The sequence below is a fragment of the Monodelphis domestica genome, chromosome 3 (genome assembly GCF_027887165.1).
Source record: "Monodelphis domestica isolate mMonDom1 chromosome 3, mMonDom1.pri, whole genome shotgun sequence".
NCBI classification, from domain to species: domain Eukaryota; kingdom Metazoa; phylum Chordata; class Mammalia; order Didelphimorphia; family Didelphidae; genus Monodelphis; species Monodelphis domestica.
This window is the reverse complement of record NC_077229.1, coordinates 128,694,689-128,714,213: the sequence shown is the minus strand read 5'-3', so window position 1 is coordinate 128,714,213 and position 19,525 is coordinate 128,694,689. Positions and strand designations below refer to the sequence as shown.

At 36.1% G+C, this 19,525-nt stretch overlaps 1 protein-coding gene across 4 annotated transcripts in view; it reads right to left on the bottom strand.

Annotated features, from left to right (window-relative positions):
• ASAP1 (ArfGAP with SH3 domain, ankyrin repeat and PH domain 1) overlaps positions 1 to 19,525 on the bottom strand; it is a 522,736-nt gene that overhangs the window by 48,382 nt on the left and 454,829 nt on the right. For all 4 annotated transcript variants that reach the window (XM_056823080.1, XM_056823081.1, XM_001381404.5 and 1 more), the window contains 6 exons: positions 18,253 to 18,301; positions 10,871 to 11,034; positions 7,659 to 7,792; positions 4,366 to 4,457; positions 684 to 870; positions 473 to 558 (listed from right to left, as the gene is read on the bottom strand). In XM_056823080.1, the coding sequence (XP_056679058.1) occupies positions 473 to 558; positions 684 to 870; positions 4,366 to 4,457; positions 7,659 to 7,792; positions 10,871 to 11,034; positions 18,253 to 18,301 (712 nt within the window). The remainder of the gene's footprint in view (positions 1 to 472; positions 559 to 683; positions 871 to 4,365; positions 4,458 to 7,658; positions 7,793 to 10,870; positions 11,035 to 18,252; positions 18,302 to 19,525) is intronic.

Genomic DNA, 19,525 nt, shown 5'->3' with positions numbered 1-19,525 from the left:
TCATTTTCAACAAATCCAGTAACATGAAAATAGGCACTTATACAAAATGCTAATTTGGGGGTTGTTATCTACTTTGCAAAATGATTGTTTTTGTTACAAAAAACTTCACCTCACATTTTCAAGATGGTGAACCCTTTTTATTGAAGATAATATCTGATTTACACAAAAGTCTCCAAGGCCCAACTCTGTTACACAATGAGAGGTACATCAGTAGCCAGTGAGACTAATGGAGAGGAAAACTTCTGTTGATTTTTTTTTAAAACCCTTACTTTTTGTCTTAGAATGTACTGGTTCCAAGACAGATAAATGGTAAGGACTAGGCACCTGGAATTGTGACTTGCTCAGATTCATATCTCTAGGAAGTATCTGAAGCCAGATTTGAACTTAGGCCTGATGTTCTATCCACAGAGCCACCTAGCTGCCCCTCTGTTGATGTATTTTAAGTTAAGTCAGTATTGAAAACCAGCCATACCAGTTTTGTACAAGAAAGTCAACCAAGTGGAGAGACGTCTGGTCAGCAGTTCGGACCGCAACATGAAGGGCTGTTTCACCTGGCTCCTAAAAAGAGAAAAACAGAGATATTAGAAGGTTACTATTTCACAGAATTGTCTACAAAGCAAACCCCTTTTATCCTCTGTGACCAATAGAGTCTGTTCCAAATTTTTAAATACAGGATGTCTTACCTGTCCAGGCTCCAGTAGTGGCTCCATTAGCTCTACCCCCTCTGCATAGACTTGAATTAGTGCAAGTAAATCCCTAGATTTGATGGCCTCAAGTAGTTCATTCAACTTAGCAGATGAAGATAAACAGGTCTTCCTTGAAAACTTATGATCTACATATTTTGCAGTGATATATTCTTTACGTGCAGTCCTAAAACAAAGTAAAAGTATTTGTTATAGCATTCTGAATGAGGTTCTTTTCTAGGGAACAATAATGCGGTTGTTTTTTTTTGTGGTGGTGGTGGGGTGGTCAGAGATGGTGCTTTGCTAGACATATGATTTCACTGGAAATTTGTAGTACAGAAACTATTGATGTAGTGAGTAAGTTGATTTATATTTATAGTCTTGGAGAGTTGCTTGGGGTTACCCAATTACTTATGTAGCAGAGGCAGGACTTGATTCTAGGTATTCTTGCTCTAAGGCTGGCTTTCTATCTACCATAATGTTTTTTTTCTCAAGACTTGGTATATTATATACATGTAAACATCTCTTTCAGAAAACAGAAAAGTAGTTTTTAATGAGACAATACTATCGTTCAAACCTAGTTTCCCAATATGAAAATAATATAACTTCACAGTATACTAGATTTCTAGAGGTCTTAATATTATCTCTTCCTATTACTTAAAACAAAGCAAAATTGAATGTAGCAACTGAGGCAGGAAAAGAGCTAAATAATCAAATAGAAAAACATTAAATGGAAAACAATATGGAAAAAAACATAAAGGATGAAGCATAAACTAATCATATAAATGTGGAGCTACAAGAGACCTTAGAAAACAGTAAGTTCAACTCACTCATTTTACAGATGAGGAAATGATTTGCCCAAGGTTAGATGACGCTTATTGGGATTAGACCCACATCTCAATTCAAATTCAGGAAATTCAAACGAAATGAGATAACATATATAGAGTATTTCGTACATCTTAAAATACTATGTAAAAGCGAGCTCATTTTTATCATACTATGTTGAATCTGTGAAACATATTTTGTTGATAAAGGTATATAATGGTCTCCTTCACATGTGAAGATTAGTATGGGTGGAAGGATGTTGGTGTAGTTGAAAATGCGGCTAACAGACAGAAATCCTGTGTAGAATGTGTATACGTGAAGATTGTCCTTTTCATGACAGTTACTTTCTCTATGAAATACAGAATTATCTTGCTCCAAAAAAACCATTCTCTGTCTTTGATTACTAAAGCCCAACTCAGTCTAGTTGTAGCTACTGTTGTTTCCCAACATCTGCCACTCCTACCTGAAACGAGGTTGACACCTTTCTTTTTTTTTTATCTGAAAAATTCTAATTAATTAATTAATTAAGAATATTTTTCCATGGTTACATGAGTCATGTTCTTTCCCTCCCCTCTTCCCACTGCCCTCCCATAGCCAACAAGCAATTCCACTGGGTTTTACATGACACCTTTCTCTTCTAGGTCAGTGATGGCTGCAAAAAGGCCTGCCCTTCCCTAGGGAGCATGTGGTCCTTTCTCTTTCTCTAGTTGATCACTGGAATGTTGTGCCTTGCTGACTTTGTTCAATGGTCCATGATTTCATGAATGTCTTCTTGAAAATACTAGCTTTCAGAGTACAAGTCTCAGTCTTTTCCTGCTGTTCACAGTTGGCTGAGTTGGAAGAATTTCCCAGATGACTGAAAATATAGTCTAGTTTTCCACTGCATCTTTTGAGTATATGATTTAAGCACACTCTTCACAAGGTATAGAAAGTTTTCTTAGAAGTTAGTTTCTATATGGAAGGAAGGGCAAGTATTGGTATGTTTTGTGCACCATGAAGTACATTCTGGGGGTAAACAACACATTATTAGCGTTTTGGTAGTGAAGAGGATTCTTTGTTTGGAGGAATGTAGGAAAAACTGGTCTTTTGTTCATAAAACTTAATATCTTAAAAAAATTATACTAAAATAGATTTGTTCTCTTATTGATGAGTCGACAAACATTGAGTGCCTACTATGTGCTAGGAACTTTGCTAAGTCTAAAGATACACACAATAGTCCCTTGCCTTCAAGGAGCTTACAGTCCCTTTGGGGAGATAACATGTGTTTACACAGCTTAATAGAAAATAAGTACCAAATAAAGACTAGGGGATTTTAATGGGGGGGGGGGACCCTAACAGCTATGAAAGTCAGGAAAGGCTTCATGTATAAGGTAACACTTGAGCTGAGTGTTGAAATTGGAGATGGCTAAGAGATGGAAGTGAGATGGGAGTGCAGATGAGGCATATGGCAGCCAGTGCACAGGCATGGAAATAGGAGAGGGAGTGTCATGTGTGAATAAGTGAGGCTTGGCTTGAAAAGGGAACAATGTGTGTCCATAGATCAGAACCCATCTAAGTCTAGAATCGTGTGTCAATCTTGTCCTCATCGACTCTTATAAGTTGGCTAGAGAGGTCCTTCCTAATGTGTTCTGGGTCTTTCCACTGAAACTGTGAGGATACTATAGAACAAAGGACAGTCCATAGGCTATCCTTTATTCTCAGGATGTGCCCAGACCATCTTCTTGTTTGCTATTACATCTCTCTGTTGATATCTTTTATATCATGTTTACTGTGCTGCGGCCTACTCAGGATACTTAAAATCTTCAAGAATCTGTGATTGAAGTAGTCTTGTCAGCACTGCATACTGCACCCCTTTTCTGCCTTATTGGTGTTCATCAACTATTGAGGACCGAAAACATTTATCACCTGATTTTATGATTCAGATGTAGCATAAATGAACAGAAATAAACCTATAGTGTTTCATGTTCTTCATTTCAATTATTAATTAGATGGACTAATGGATACTATAGAAAATTCTTCAAAGAATAAATGCATACAAAGTGATGAGTGGTGAGATTGGTGAGATATAAACACCAGATTGGAGAAGATCATCATTTGGAAAAAGCACTAAATTTGGAATTCAAGCTGTAATCCCTCTAGCCAACTTATGGGAGGTTATGGAAAAAATCCACACATGATTCCAGGCATGGATGGGTTGTGATCTATGGACAACTTTGGCTTTGCAACAGACCTCTTTGTGACTTTGAACAAATCTTTATTTTTTCTAGGTCTCAGTTTCTTCATCTCTCAAATGAGAAGACTGGACCAGATGACAGAGAACATCTCAACAATGACTTGAAATGGATTCACAATGGATTCACAGGTCAGAAGAAAGATTTAGAAGTCATCTAAACATAGTTTCAAGCAGGGCTAGACCCTCTAAAAACACGGGTATTTGTCCTGCTTCTAAAAAACATACTTGTAAGTAAAGCATTGCTCATTTTATGTTGTAACAGATAACAAGAATACAATTCTACTTTATTAATAAAACACCACTGAGATAAACAGATTCTTTTAATGTTACAAATAAAATGTATAACATCCAGCATCATTTAATCAAAGCCAAATAATGAGTTCTGTATCATCAAAAGGAAATTAGAATAATACAGGCAAAATGCTTCCAATCAGACTTAACCTTATGTTTCTAAAGTTTAAAAAAATGAGACCTTTTAGGATCTGAGCCTAAGTTTGAAGCAACATCTTTGCATTGCATTTCCTTAAAAACTGAATTCTCCAGTGGAAACAAACTTGAAAACTTTTGTAGAGAAGGAAAAGAGTTGATAAATGAAAGGCAATTTAGTTTTTCAAAATTACTTACATATCACTTGAAGGAGTGGGCTTTGGTGAGGGACTGGGTAAATTCCCTTCCATAATATCATTAAAACTATTGTTTCCTACATTCTTGGCCAGCTGTAACAGAAATACAAAACAATATAGTTTTCTCCATTTCCTAATGGACTTAAATGTTACCATCATTTGTTTTTGGGAAGCCAGATGATGTATTTCCCACAACCTGTAAAATACATCTTCAATTCTTTCAACAAACATTTACTATGGACATATGGCATGTAAAGCAGTGTACCATGAGAAGCATTCAAAGACAAATAATTACTCTCTAGACTTTCAAGAAGGTCAATGGCTAGTGAGTTATATGATAGAAACACAGTTTTTCTACAAAGCAGAATGAGTTAAGTGCCTAGCAGAGGTAAAAACAAAGTATAACAAAAGGTTAAAGAACAAAAATAATTTTAACTGGGAGAGGGAACGTCAGGAAAAGCTTAACAAGAGAGATGACTGATTTGGGTCTTCATGGATGCATAAGATTCCAGCAAGTAGAGATGAGGGACAGAGAAGGTACATTCCAGGTGTAGGAAACAATATGAGCAAAGGCATAAAGGTCTAAAGGACAGGAGTTTTTCAGGAAATGGTACATACTTCATTCGATTTGGCAAGGGAAGAAGTAGGAGAAAAAGCCAAAGTTTGCTGAAGTCAAGTTTTGGATAGTTCTGATGCTAAGGAAAGAAGCTTGGATTTTTCCCAATAAGCAATGGGAAACCCCTGGAGGTTTCTGAGTAACAAGGATGTCAGGAGATCTATACATTAAGACTACTCTGCATAGGTGTAAAGGACAGGCTGTACTTAGGAGACAGTTAAAGTGGGAAGTCTGATTAGTAGGGCTATTAGAATAATCTAGGAGAGAAGCAATGAGGACTTGAATTAGAGTCATGGCAACTGGAATGCTAAGGTCAGAAAAGATGAAAGACATTGAGAAGGCAGAATTAAAAGGATACAGTGAGTAAAGAGATTAAGGGGCTTGTTGTGGACAAGGGATGGGATAGAAGTCATGATTTAATAAGGTCAAATAAAAGCACTCAGCATACTTGTCTTATATAAATGCTAATATTTCATGAATGCTTGCCTCAGGAACCAACTAATGATCTTCATTTCACAAACCTATAAGCTGAGGCTAGAGATAGGTAATTCAATTAAATAAATTTCATTTGAACTCAATTAAATGGTTATTAGATTATTAAGTGCTTATTTTGTGCAAGAAACTGCTAGGTGTTAAGGATAAAAGAGGGGAAAAAATAACAATTCTTGTCTTCAAAGAGTTTATATTCTCTTGGGCAATACAACATATACAAGGCAGCAAGGACCAATGTCTCAATAAGTACAAGTAACTTACTTAATATAAATAGAAAATATGAGAGCCTGACAGACAGACAGACAGAGACAGAAAGACAGAGAGGAGAGAGAGAGAGACAGAGAAACAGAGACAGAGAGAGAGAGGAAAAGAGGAAGGGAAGGAAGGAGGGAGAGAGAGACAAGAGACACAACAACTGGGTGGAAGGAAAAGGATCAGGAAAGTCTTGCATAAGAGGTGGCACCTGAGCTGAGCCTTGAAGAGATTCTTAGAGGCAAAAGTGAGTGAGGCATTATGAAAACATCTGGATTGAGGGTACAGGGATAGAAGGAAAAGTTATGAAACTATAACCTTAGCATACAAACTCTAGTCCATACTGGTGGTAGCTAGAATCTTATTAAACAAGGACAATTTATTTTTAGGTGTCATAAATCCCTGCATCAGCACAGAATGGCTGTCTCATTCCAGACTCATTTCTGTAAACAAACAGTGCAAGTTTCACATTTGAAATCTTTACTGATTGTGTGTGGGGTAAGGAACTCTTTGTGAAGATGTAATAAACTATTAGTTAAGGGAGCCCTGAGTGGCATTTTGGTGCTAGAATCAAAGGATGCTATTTTAATATAGATTCACCGTGATGTGATCTGTGATGAATCAGACAAGGATGCTTTAGATGTTCACCTTAGAAATGTTCCTGTAACTAGCCCTTTAAGAAATTCACTTGAGAAAGTTAAGTTACTGGGCAGAATTCCAGAAACAGTGGTGTCTGCTGCTGAATCTCCCAGATTATCTGGGTGTGTTTCACCTGGAGGTATAGAGGCATGGAATTTAGAGCTGGAAGGCATTTTAGATTACTGAATCCAATTGAAGGACTGTGATTTGCCCAAGATCACACAGTGAGTTAATAGCAGAACTAGGGCAAGAAATTAGATCCAACCTGGCCTTTAAGATGTATTTTGTCCCCAGAAACACCCATGTCCTGCTGATTTGGCCATTTAATTTACCATTAAGTTTCTTGGAATAATCAGTTCCATTAGAGGGAAAGATTATTTCCCACTGTGATTGGGAGGTTTTAGGAGGTGTCAGGTAATTATACCAGACCTAATTACTAGTCAAAGAATAGGTAGGGAATGCCAAATATCTTGATAAACATCCCAGGGCTGTATGCATCTAGGATCTGTATTGGGATGATGAAAATGTGGTTTACTGTTGGACTTGGCTTAATGTTTACCTTAAAATTGGCTCTAAAGGAATTGCTTAGGGTTGTGGAAGGGTCGGAGGAAGATTACAACTGGAAGATTTCTAAGTAATTAAAAAAATCTCTGATAACATGATAAATTTTCTCATGACTGTTTAACCTTATAAAATCTATGAACTGTGTCATCAGGTATCATACCATCTATTCCCTCAAGAAAGGATTAAAGGGAAGCGGTTTTCTGATGACTCATAAAAGAACAAGTTACTACAATGATTTAACAAGAAACTTCATATTCATATAAAACTTCCCATTAGTTAAAATAACTTATAATTGATTAAAACGATAATTCCTTCATTTAAAAATGTTTTAACACAAGGGTCTTCAATTGTGATTTATAAGATTAGGAAGCATATGAAATAATGACTTTAAAATAAATTTCTGATGTGAAATAAATTATCATATAAAAATTTAATTTGAGCATTCTAACAGAGTTTGGGAGGTTCCTAAAGGTCACTGAGATTCAAAATAGCTTGGCTAACCTTTCCACTTAGTCATGATAGTACATGCCTATTAGTGATTTACCATGCATTTTAGAGAAGGAAACTGTCAATTTTACTTAGAATACAAATTACAATGTCACTGAATATCTATATAAAATCCATTCAATTCTCTGAATAAGCTGGCAGGGAAACTTTATAAAGAAACAAAAAGTAATTTCATCTTTATGTTAATGAACTGAAATCTTTCCAAAGTATAGAAAACAACTTACCAAGAGTTCAGAAGTTCCTAATTTGTCTAATTCCAAAGACTGAATACGAGAAATATGAACCCCCATTTCCCTGTGGATTCCAGAACATTCAATACAGGTCAAAATACCCAGGTTGGTTGAAAGCCATGTGGGTTCTATAGAAAAGATTTAAAAGCACAGTAAAGCAAAATAATTTAGTGCACTGTTCATTTTGGGAGTGGGCTGATAAAATTTAAACTGAAAACAGAACCAGATGCCCATATTTTGTAGTACAGTATTATAAAAACAAGCAACTGAAAACAGTAGAAGTAGAGTGCTGGATGGGTGTTCAGATGTCATTTAGTCTAAGCCCTTCATCTTACTACTAACACAGAGAAAGGTAATGAGATTGTAAGATTTGGAATTAGGAAGATCCTTGGAAAACTTAGTCAAAGGGTTTTTAACCTGGGGTCTGTGAACTCTTTTTTTTTTTATCATTTTGACCACTCTATTATTTTATGAATTTAAAAACATTATTCTAAGAAATCTTTAAGCTTTATCAGACTGTCAGAGGGGTCTACAACACATACAAAAGATTAAGAACCTCTACTCTAGATAGGAAAACTCAGACTTCAAAAGTTGAGGTAATGATCCAAGATAACCCCAAGGACTCATTATGAAAAGTGCCATCTGCCCTCAGAGAAATAACTGATATGGTCTGAACATAGACCAAAACATACTATATTTCACTTTCTTTCTTGAGTTCTCTTTTTCAAAATGACTAATATGGAAAAATGTGTTACATTATTGCACATGTAAAATCTATATCAGATTCTCTGCAATCTCAAGGAGGGTACAGGGCAGGGAGGGAAAAAGGGGGAAAATGTGGCACAGAATTTTTTAAAATGAAGTTTAAAAGTTGTTTTTATTTGTAATTTACAAAAAAAAATTATTTAAAAGAAGTTGAAGTGACAAAATCCCACAAAAATAGAGCCAGCATCTAAACCCACTAAGAAATTCTACCCATAGTGACCTAGGAGGGTGAAGCGGCAGAGGAGGGACCAGCGCCTAGATCACCTGGCTCATTGTCCAGTGTGCTTCCACTACTTCATGCTATCTTCCCTAGTAAGTGAGGTTAAGAATTGTTTCTTAATTTAAAAAAATTATGACCATAATGAAAACCCCTTTCCCCAAAACATATTTTTATATATTAATTAGATCAGAAAAAAGATTACATGTGAAAATGCAAGTTCCCTTCTACATGTTTATGTGTATATATAAATATACATTTATATCCATACATAGTAAATTCAACATGTTACTTTCAAAGAAGTCCAGCTTGTCTGCTTTCCTCTGAATTTCCTTCAGTTTTCACTTGTGTATTTTAAAAAGTGATTTTTAATGAGTCTCTTTTCTTTATTTTTGGTAGCTCTAACATGAAAACATCTAAGAATTATGGCAAGAATTAACATGGGGGAAAAGTATATCTTAACTTGTTAGTTCGAATGCTCTTTATAAAAATATAAACACTTGCCAGAGAAAACAATTTTTAAGTGAAAGAAAACAAAACACGTCTTTTTCTATCCAACACTAAATTAGGATTGTCTAATGGTGCTTATCCTTGAGGGAAAAAAGAGAAAAGATGCTCCCCCTAAAGTTTCAGTTGTAATAAATTCTTAGAGGCCTCACAAAAGTACTTTTTCCTCCTTGCTCCACATTCCATGACAATGATGGATGGCATCGCTATTAACTGTTGTTCACAGGGGACAGGATCCTACAGCTAGCATTAACCTATAAGCTACAAGCAGCATTAACCTATCAGTCCTGGTTATGGCTTCTCAATGGAGCATCTGCCGATAAGACAGCTGTTAAGTACTGAACATAACACTTTCCAGAGGACAAAAGCCTTTTTGAAACTCCAGAGGACACAGTGACAACGGCAACCACTTTTTTCCTGGGCAGCCCCAAATTGTGATATTGTGATGAAGATGCCCCTTTTAAATACCAGACTTCTAGACAACCAGCCTTTCTTGAAGACCTGCCTTGGGGAAAGATCTCTGCTAGACACTGAGGACGATATAATTAATATTAGCTCACATTGACAATACTTTCAAGCAGACACAACACATTCTTTATCAGAAGTGAGAAGCTGAGAGTGGAAGGATTATTGTAACCATTTTGTAGATGAAGAAACTGAGAGGTGAAGTGTCTCAGTCATGGTCACACAATTAATAAATGACTATGGCTAGATTCTAATCCAAACCTCAATACTTCAGCACTTCTCTGGTCAGCTAATCTGTCAGGGGTGTGTGGGCTATCTATGTAAGATCTCTATGTCTGCCCAGGTTATACGTGGAAACAGAGAGGCGGCTAGGAAAGGACACTGAACTTGGAATTGACTTCGTTGGATTTCAGGCTTTGTCACTAAATAGGCTGATGTCCTCGACGTGTTACTTGTTTATAAAATGGGGATAATAACTATATTTTTCCCTTCACAACGTGGCTCTGAAATGAAGATTAACATATGTATGAAAGAACAAATGAATGAATAACAGAGTATTTACTGAGTATTGACTATGTGCTCCTGTGCTAAATTTTGGGGAAACAAATATAGAAGTGTAGATAGCCCCCCCAACCCCTTTGAGAAGCATACATTCTCACAGAGGAAGGCAGGGGAATATCAGCCAGTGTGGGATATTTTTTGGGGGGAAAGTTACAAAGATGGTGAGTGGATCCATAGGAATTAGGCTGACACAGTCTTTTTGATAATACAAATAGATGGGCTCTGTAACAATGAAGAGTTATTTAAATGTGCACTCCTGAGTTATTAGTAAGACAGTTTCCCCACCTTTGAAGAGTTTACAATCTTGTTGGGACTGCATATATGGAGAAATAGGAGAAGATGCCTGTATATTTGTATCTGGTGCAGAGCATGAAGCCATGTAGAAGGCAGAGGGCAATAAATGTTAAAGGAGTTGGGGGGATTCTTTGAAAGGTAATTATATTTGGGGGTGAAATAGTGAAAGCCTGGAAGCATTTCCAGGCATGAAGAATAGCACAGACAAAAAAGAAGAGGCTAGAATAATCAGGGATTCTGTAGGACACAATAAAAAGACCAGCCTTTTAAACAACTAATGACTTAGCATTCAATAGAAACAAAAAGGAAGTTCAGAAAGTTAACTCAAACTCTGGGGAAAATCCATGATAAATGGAGTTAATTGGCAGAGTCAAGACAGAAGAAATGGCTAGAATACCTGATGAGCCACAATCACAGCAGACGTCATTCCCAGGTAATCTCTGGATGTCATCAATAATGGCTTTTGTCAGGTCCTCTAAGCTGTTTTCTCCAGTACTCTGTTCTCCTCGGAAAGCCATGGTCAGTGCTTCCTCTTTGCTGTTTGTCAATACTGAGATCCATCTGTTTTAAAATAAAAAAGAGGATTTTTAAAAATTAGCATCTTCATCTTATCTTTGAACTATTTTAGATATGAACACACAGACACCCTATATGGTATAGTAGGAAAAAGAAAAAAATCCACTGAATCAGGAGTCAGATGAGCTGGGTTCAAATCTTGACTCTTAAGAATTTTTATCTCTGTGGCACTGAACAAGTTGCATAACAGTTTCCTTACCTGTAAAATGGAAGGGTTGAACTAAATGCCCCTTCTAGTTCTAAATTTCTGAACCTGTAATCCTATGACAAAAGGCTTCCAAAATGAGAAAGGAAAAGTTCAGAGAGAAAAAAGGGGAAAAATTGAAAAAAAGACAACAATAAAAATTAAGATAACTGCTGAGGAGGAAACTGAAAGAAGAGAGATTGAATAAAGAAGTGAAAATGACAGAAACATGAAACTAAAAATAATTTTTAGAAAACTAGGTTCAAGGAGACATATACCACAAATGTCTTTTTGCTTTAGCTCTTCACAGGTAAAAATGGAATAGCTTCACTTGTGTTATTTACCTCCCATAATCACTGTAAGGACTAAAGTGAGGTAATGTGCATTAATTATGCTGTAACTGGGAAGGGAATGACAAATAGAAGATATCATTCTAATCATCTGGAGAGGTGAAGGTAGTGATTCTAGCACACAGGTCAAAGCCTGATGAGTGTATAGTATTATGAAAAAACCCAAGGATTATAGGCTTGGAGTTTTCAAGGAACCTAGTCATTTTACCTATTTGGCTTTCAATTTCCTTATCTTATCCTAATAGTGCTGGCCTATAATCTCCAGGGTCCACATTAGTGCTAACATTCTACTTTATTATTTTGCAAAAAGGGTTCATTCAGCAATAAGCTGAGAAGGAAATGGTTAGCAAAGGAGAGAGAAGATAGAACAAGTAGAGTCAGGGACTAAAAACCAGGTTCTTAGGAAGATAATACTCCTTAAATTCCTCATTTTCCAGGATCTATCTTTTGTACATATTACATTCTATGCAACCTACCTCACAGGCTACATGCTTTCTTATTCCCAACAAATTGCTAATTCCTTAAGAGCAGAAGCTGTCTTTTATCTTTGTATTTTTCTCCAACAATTAGCATAGTACTTGGTATATAGTAGAGCTTAATGAATGATTCCAAGAGTTGTTTGGAGGAAAGAACTTTAGAAAACTCAAGAAACAATAGGAAAAGTATAATCATTATCTTTAAAAAGCAATTGTGTATGTCTTATTCATGATATTATACTATAAGCAAAAGAGTGAACTACTTTTGTCAATCTCTTTAAAAGAATCAGTTGTAAAGCTCTTCGAAGACAGGAACTGTGTCTTATTTTAGCTTAGTTACCCCAACATCTAGCATAGTGCCTTGCACACAATAGTAGCAACAGAAATAGAAGTAAAGAGCAGTTAGAAATAAAGACAAAAAAACCACAGAGAAAGCACTTACTCTTTTTTCCATTCACTCAAATATTCATAAATGTCTATTAAGGTTAATAAGGATCAGGCTAATTATAAAGATTCAGAAATCTTCAAAATTATAATTTGTATTCAATAAATAGTTACTCCTTTGTCCTAAAATAAAGATTTGCTTTTTATTATTGTGTTTATGTAATCGATATACGAATCCATTTTCCTGCTAATTTTTAGGAGTGTGGGACAATGAACCAAACTGCTGATTCCTTAACTGAATGACAAGTCATGGTATTCCTAGAAAAAAGACTGACCAAGAGGTCAGAGGGACTAGGTTTAAAACTCATCTCTCTTCTGGCTACTATGCAACATGAATCAAATTTTTAACCTTTTTGGGTGTAATGTATAAACTGATGGGGTTAGACCACATGATCTCTAATTTCAGTCGTAAATCCTGTGATGAGGAAGAGGGCTTCCCTTCCACTGTTAGCATCTCATACTTGGTTTCAAGAGTTGCAAATCATGTTTTATACTCTAGGTGGCAATCTCTTTCAGCTCACTGCTACAAACGCAACCAACAGACTTAAAACAAGCAATTCTTCCTTTAGTTGAAGAAACAGCACACTGAGGGGAGCGATGGGCATATTTCAGAACTTCTGGAGTGAGTCATCTTGTTATCATCACTTAATGTCCAATTGGGAAGCATCTGACAGGGCAACTTAAACTTCAGAGCTTAAACTTGAGTTGAGTTTTTTTTTTTTGCTGAGGTTTCAATGAATGCATTTATTAATCTATGCATGAAATTTCATTGGGAACTACTTGGAAAACTAGACTTTCCATCTTAATTAAAGTCCATGGTTAGTATAGTGGATGGTAGTTCATACCTCCTAGGCTTTAGAGCTGGAAGGGAAATTGGAGAATTATTTTGTTCCTAGTCCTCTCATTCTAAAACTCAAGAAACTGAATTCCCTGGTTTAAGGGATTTGTCCAAGGTCATAAAGGAAGTAAGATTTGAACTTAGTCCTCTTGATTGCAAAATTATTGCTGTGTCTAATGTTCCAAATCAAAACTAAATTTGGGTTAATGATATAAAGGAAAGTGGGGAAAGGAGAAGGGGAGAAGATACACAGACAGACAGACAGACAAATAAAGAAACAGAGAGTCTGTCTGTCTGTGTCTATGTCTGCATGCACTATTCTAGTGGAAATATAGGTTTCAAAAAGCCCCCATGCGAAAAGTAAGAATGAGTAACTTTTCTTCCTTTGACTGGAGCTAGTACAGAATTCCTGGACAAAGAGAGAAATCTGAGTCTAAATGCAACAAACACTTTGGGGCTAGATACTCTTAGGGATCTGAGATAGAAAAATAAAAATTACTTAGTCTTTGCTGTCAAGAATCTTACGTTCTCCTGGAATGGAGACATAACTTATTTTACTTACTTGCTATTCTAGATCTAGAAGGGTGGGGAGAAGAGGAGGTTTCAAAAGAATCACTGGATTGGAATGGACTGAAGACCGTCATCTACTCCAACTTCCCATTCAATATTAGAACCTCTTCTACTTAAAGGTTCTGTCACTTAGTACCCATGGGAGTCTGGGCTAGACACTTTACTTTTCTAGGTTCCAGTTTTGTGGAATAGATTAGAAAGAGATGACCTTTAATTTACTAATTCTAAAATCAAAATCTTAGACTGGTATATTCAATTACCTAGCCTCTGTTACAGCATTTCTAGTGATGGAGAGTTTACCATCTAAAATAAGACCTTGTTCCCCAAGTACTTATATTAGAATCTTGTTGAGAAGATAGGAAATGAACATCTGAAATACTTAAATAACAATGCAAGGAAGGACAAGATTATTTGTAGAAATGCACCATTACTGGGACAGGTAGGTGGCCAAATGGATAGAAAGTCAGTCCTGGAGGTCCTGGGGTAAACTCTGACATTAGACAATTTCTAGCTGTGTGACCCTGGACAAGTCACTTAACCATTGTCTAGCACTTAACATTCTTTTGCCTTGGAATCAATACATCTTTTAGGGTTATTAAAAAAGAAAAAAAAAGAAATTCACTATTACTGATAGTAAGAAGTGGGCACATAATAGATGCTAAATAAATACTCATTGCTTTGATTTCAAACATTCAGAGAAGGATGGGTTGGCTCAGGAAGGGAATTTAAGAGATCGTTTTTTTTTCAGGCCTTTTCTTCCCTTTTCTCTAATGACTAAATTCTCTTAATGCATCCTCTAAAAAGTTCTGTATATCTCACTTGCGTTTAAAAGATTATAAATTTGATATTAAAGCCCCGACATAACCAATTAAATTTGCTCTGCAACTATTTTATAGATATATTAGTTTCAAAGCATATGATATTAAAACTTAAAAAAAATCATTCCTGCTATTAGGTATCAGACTTGCAAGGGAACTTGGAGATTGTGTAATCTAATTCTTCCCTTTTACAAATAAAGACATTGAAGGTTACAAAGGCAAAGTGATTGCCCAAGGTCACATAGGCATATCTGGCAGAGCTGAGATCTGAACCTAAGTCTGCAAATACAGTGCTTGTTTTACTATACCATTTTGGGCAACAATTATCTACTGAATGAATGAATATATGAATGAAAAGGGCAAGAAGAAGGGAGGTTACATAATGTGGGAAAAGGAGGCACACAGGAAGTTCTGGAATGATTTTCACCCACTCAGCTATGGGGGAAGAAAAAGAAGTCGGCTGCTTTGCTACCCACCTCCAATTCCAAAGCACCAAAGATGTGTGGGAAGTTATGGGGGATGTTAATAGGGGTAAAATAAGAAGAGGCCAAGAAACAAAAGGAAGAAAAACTTAGGGTTCATTAACTTTTTGAATGATAATTAAACAGAAAAGGAAGTAGAAGATCTGGAATAGTTTCTTTTTAAAAAGTCAGGAATTGTGTTTTAAAAATTTCACAAAGGGAATAGACAAATAGAATGAGAAAGAAAAGAAGACAATCTGTTCTGAGGCCCAGCACAGGGTTCAATAAATGATTGCTGACTGGTTATGAGGAAAAGAAAGAAAATGGAGGAGTCATGTAAGAATAGGGATAGCAAAAATGCAAAGATCTGTTGAGTAGGTACAGTTTTAGCACTTCAAATTTTGAAGGGACTTCAACTAGGCAACTAGTCCAAAGAATCTATCCACAACAGTATACTATCAAAATGGTCCTCCAGATTCTGCATGAAGACTACTGATAGGGAATTTACTTTGCCTGGAAACACCTTTGAACAGCTCTTACTTGTACTTGGAGCTCCCTTGAGATTAGTGGTGTGTGTGGAGAGAGGTGGGAGAAGGAGAGGGAGAGGGAGAGAGAGAGAGAGAGGGAGCGGGAGAGGGAGCGGGAGAGAGAGAGAGAGAGAGAGAGAAAGAGAAAGAGAGAGAGAGAGAGAGAGAGAGAGAGAGAGAGAGAGAGAGAGAGAGAGAGAGAGAGAGAGAGAGGGAGAGGGGGGGGGGAAATGATAAAGTAGGAGAAAGGAAGAGAACATGGGAAAGAGAAAAAAAAGAGATGAATGAAGAGGGTGAGAAAACTAGGACAAAAGAGAAGAGTTAAATGGAGAAAGAGAGAAAGAAAAATGGAGGAAGATGATAGCTTAGGAAGTTAGTTTCCTATGAAACTATGGAGAGAAAAAAGTTATATGATCTGGCTAATCTTGACTCAGGAAACATTCTTTCTTTGGTGTTTTTCATAAGAAGTGAACATTTTTAAAAGACTATAATGATTCAAGGTTTGTTGTTATTAAGCTCCCAGCATTAGCTCAAATTCCTTCCTTTCTCACTTCTAGTTAATACACAGTATAGGAAAAACCAGTGAAGTGAAAAAGTAAAAGTCTTTAGAAAGGTTTTCCTATTAATTATTATGTTGTCAGTCATGACGCATTTTTAATTGCTTACTAGATGTGTATACAAAAAAAGGCAAAAACATTCCCTGCCCTTAAGGAGTTCACAAGTTAAGGAGGGAGATAATATGCAAGTAACTAGATATCTAGAAGACTCTCAAAGAATGGAGAGAAGGTAATGTCAGAAGGGAAGGCACTAGAGGCTAAAAGAACTGGGAAAGTCCTCATGATTTGAATTATGTCTTGAAGGAAGCCCAGGAATCCAAGAGGATGGAGTAAAGAGAGAAAGCTCCAGTATGGAGGACAGCCAGTATAGAGGCAATGAGAGAGGAGATGGAGCTCTTGTTTGAAAAGCTGCAAGTAAGCCTGTGTGGAGGGGAGAAAGTGTGACTGAAGCTAGAAAAAGAGGAAGAAGACAATTTATGAAGATTATCATACGGCAGGGCATGGTTTGTATTTAGTTTGGCTTATTGCCCTGGTTGTTTTTCTTTGATTTTTACAGTTGCACTCTTAGAAGCATCTTGTTCAGTTCCATAGTATGCTGTGCATTCAATACATTAAAAGCACATTACATCTTGTTTTTTTGAGGTATATTTTGTCCAGATTATTTTAAATGGAATATAAGCACTACTCTTTTCATATATTTAATGTTCTAGCCAAATTGGAGTATCACTAAACCCTGATTTTTTAATTGGCTTAAAACAAATAAAAACACCCAAAAACTTCCTCTTTTTTTGTAAATCTTAAGCCAAATTTACTGCAAGTATACATATATAACACACACACACACACATATTACATGCATATGTGAAAGATGGAATATGACTGTTCTTTTCTTTTATTCAATTGTGACTAGGCTGTTTGGATCATGTGTCTTAAAAAAGGAGGGATTGGATTGGATAATTTCTAAGATCTCTTTAAACTCAAATATTCTAAGATGTGGAAACTGTGGGCTTTGTAAATGGTGGCAGCAGACTAAAATGATGGACAACCTTTATGGACTACTGGTCTTGATCTGTTTAGGGAAATGACGAATAGACAGCAAATTCTTTGAAGTAAGATCCTGTCTTCCTGGTCGTCTGCACCTCTAGAATGGTGTTGAGTGCACAGGGAGCACTCAATAGCTGTTGACCAAAATAAAATAAAAAACAAACCCAACCTAATCCCCCAAACCACAAACATTCTGATGATGAATGATATGGGCAAGTACTTGGCACTTTAAAGGAAATTTCAAACATAAGTTCTAATAGAATGGAAGCTCTTTTGAGAAAGGGAACTATTTACTTGCTTGTCTTATTATGCCAAGAGACTTCTATAGAAGTAGGAGATGAATAAGTGTTTTTGGAATTGAAAAGTCTTCTACAAATTCATGGTATTTTGTTATTAATTAATTCATAGTTCTGTGAATTTCTTTCTTTCTTTCTTTCTTTCTTTCTTTCTTTCTTTCTTTCTTTCTTTCTTTCTTTCTTTCTTTCTTTCTTTCTTTCTTTCTTTCTTTCTTTCTTTCTTTCTTTCTTTCTTTCTTTCTTTCTTTCTTTCTTTCTTTCTTTCTTTCTTTCTTTCTTTCTTTCTTTCTTTCTTTCCATGTTTTTGCTCATCTTTTCTTCTTAACCCTACTAAAATCCAAGCCTTCCTTTAAGACCTGTTCAAGGAGGCACCAACTGCATGAAGTCATATATTCTCTTGTTTCTAACCCATAAGCTAGAAATGATCTTTTGTTTCCCATCAGAGCTTTCTTTATGACTATGTACTTAGTATATTCTTATTTCCTCTTTAACTATAAACTTCAGGGAAGCAAGGAGTGTATTTTTTGCATCTTCCAGTTCTTAGGGAAGGGTCTTACATAGAGGAGGTACTGAATACTTGTTTGCTTTCTTTAATTTTTTACCAAATGCTTCAAATTATCATTTAAAAAAATACTCACGCAACATAGTCTTGCTCATCTTCTGCTTGAAAGTGATAAGTTCTATTATCTAAAAGTACAAAAAATAATAATATTGAAAAACTTTATGAACTTTTCATTGTACATCATAATCTAAAAGATACAATAATTGGCTACTATTTTTAGTTATTGGTTTTGGATTCATTGTCTTAGTTTGATAACGTTTTGAATGATACAAATTCTACTCAGTCATCTGTCCTCTAAAGAATAAAATCCAAACAAATGCCACATATAATCTAACATATTTCCAGATATTTTTGTAAGAAATAAAGAATGACTTCCTGTTGATTCAATTCTTTTCCACTTCCACTTTCAATTTTTTTTAATTGCACTTCCTTTCCTTCAAAAAGAAATCATTCCTCCCACAGCCTTCTGCTCATCTTGGATATTAAATTCTCATAAAACTATAATATGCAGGCAGACCTACTGCACCTTAGAGAAGCCTAAGAAAAGTATAGTTGCTACTGATGAAAGACAGTTGCTTTGAGGAAGACTTAAACCCTTTCCCAAAGAATTATTTTAAATCAGTTAAAGGAAGATGCTGAAGGCTTTGTAAGCAGGCTTGCAAAGAGTCACAGAAGCAGTTTGTTGTTGCTTCAGTGGTGCCAAAGCAATTCCCTGTAGTATAGAATTTACTGTGCTTCTTAAGGTACTCCTAAATCTAGAAGGTGGGTGGGGTGTGTTGTGACTATGTTGCAATTTTAAAGTATAAATTCTTAATAGCATAGGTGATCAATAAATTCCTTGGTCAACTGAAACACAAGTTAACTCCAGAGGAAGCATGACATACCGCATGGGACCTTAGATTTGAAGCCAGAGTTTAAATCTATCTCAGTTCTTTGTAGTTGTGTGACTGTAGGCAAGTCACTTAAAGGTTCTGTCCCTCAGTTTCTTCATCTGTAAAATGGGGGAGGGACTAGACATGTTGGCTTCTAAGATCCCCTTTCCAGTTCTACTGTCCCCATAATCCTGTGATCTTGGACCAGCCACATCACATACTCAATTGCCTAAGCATAGCAGAAGGGCTATGGGTGGTACAGGGAGTTTTCTTGATTGAAGTTTTCAATACCAGTGAAATCCCAGATTCAAACAACAACAAAAAACAAACCCCTTCAACTCCAGGAAAAATAATATAGCAATAGGATTATGGAATTTAGAGCTGGAAGGTAGCTCAGAGATTGTTTAGTATAAGTTGTTCATTTTATAGAAGATAAAATGCAGGCTCAGAAGGAAAACAACTTATGACTGTGCTCAC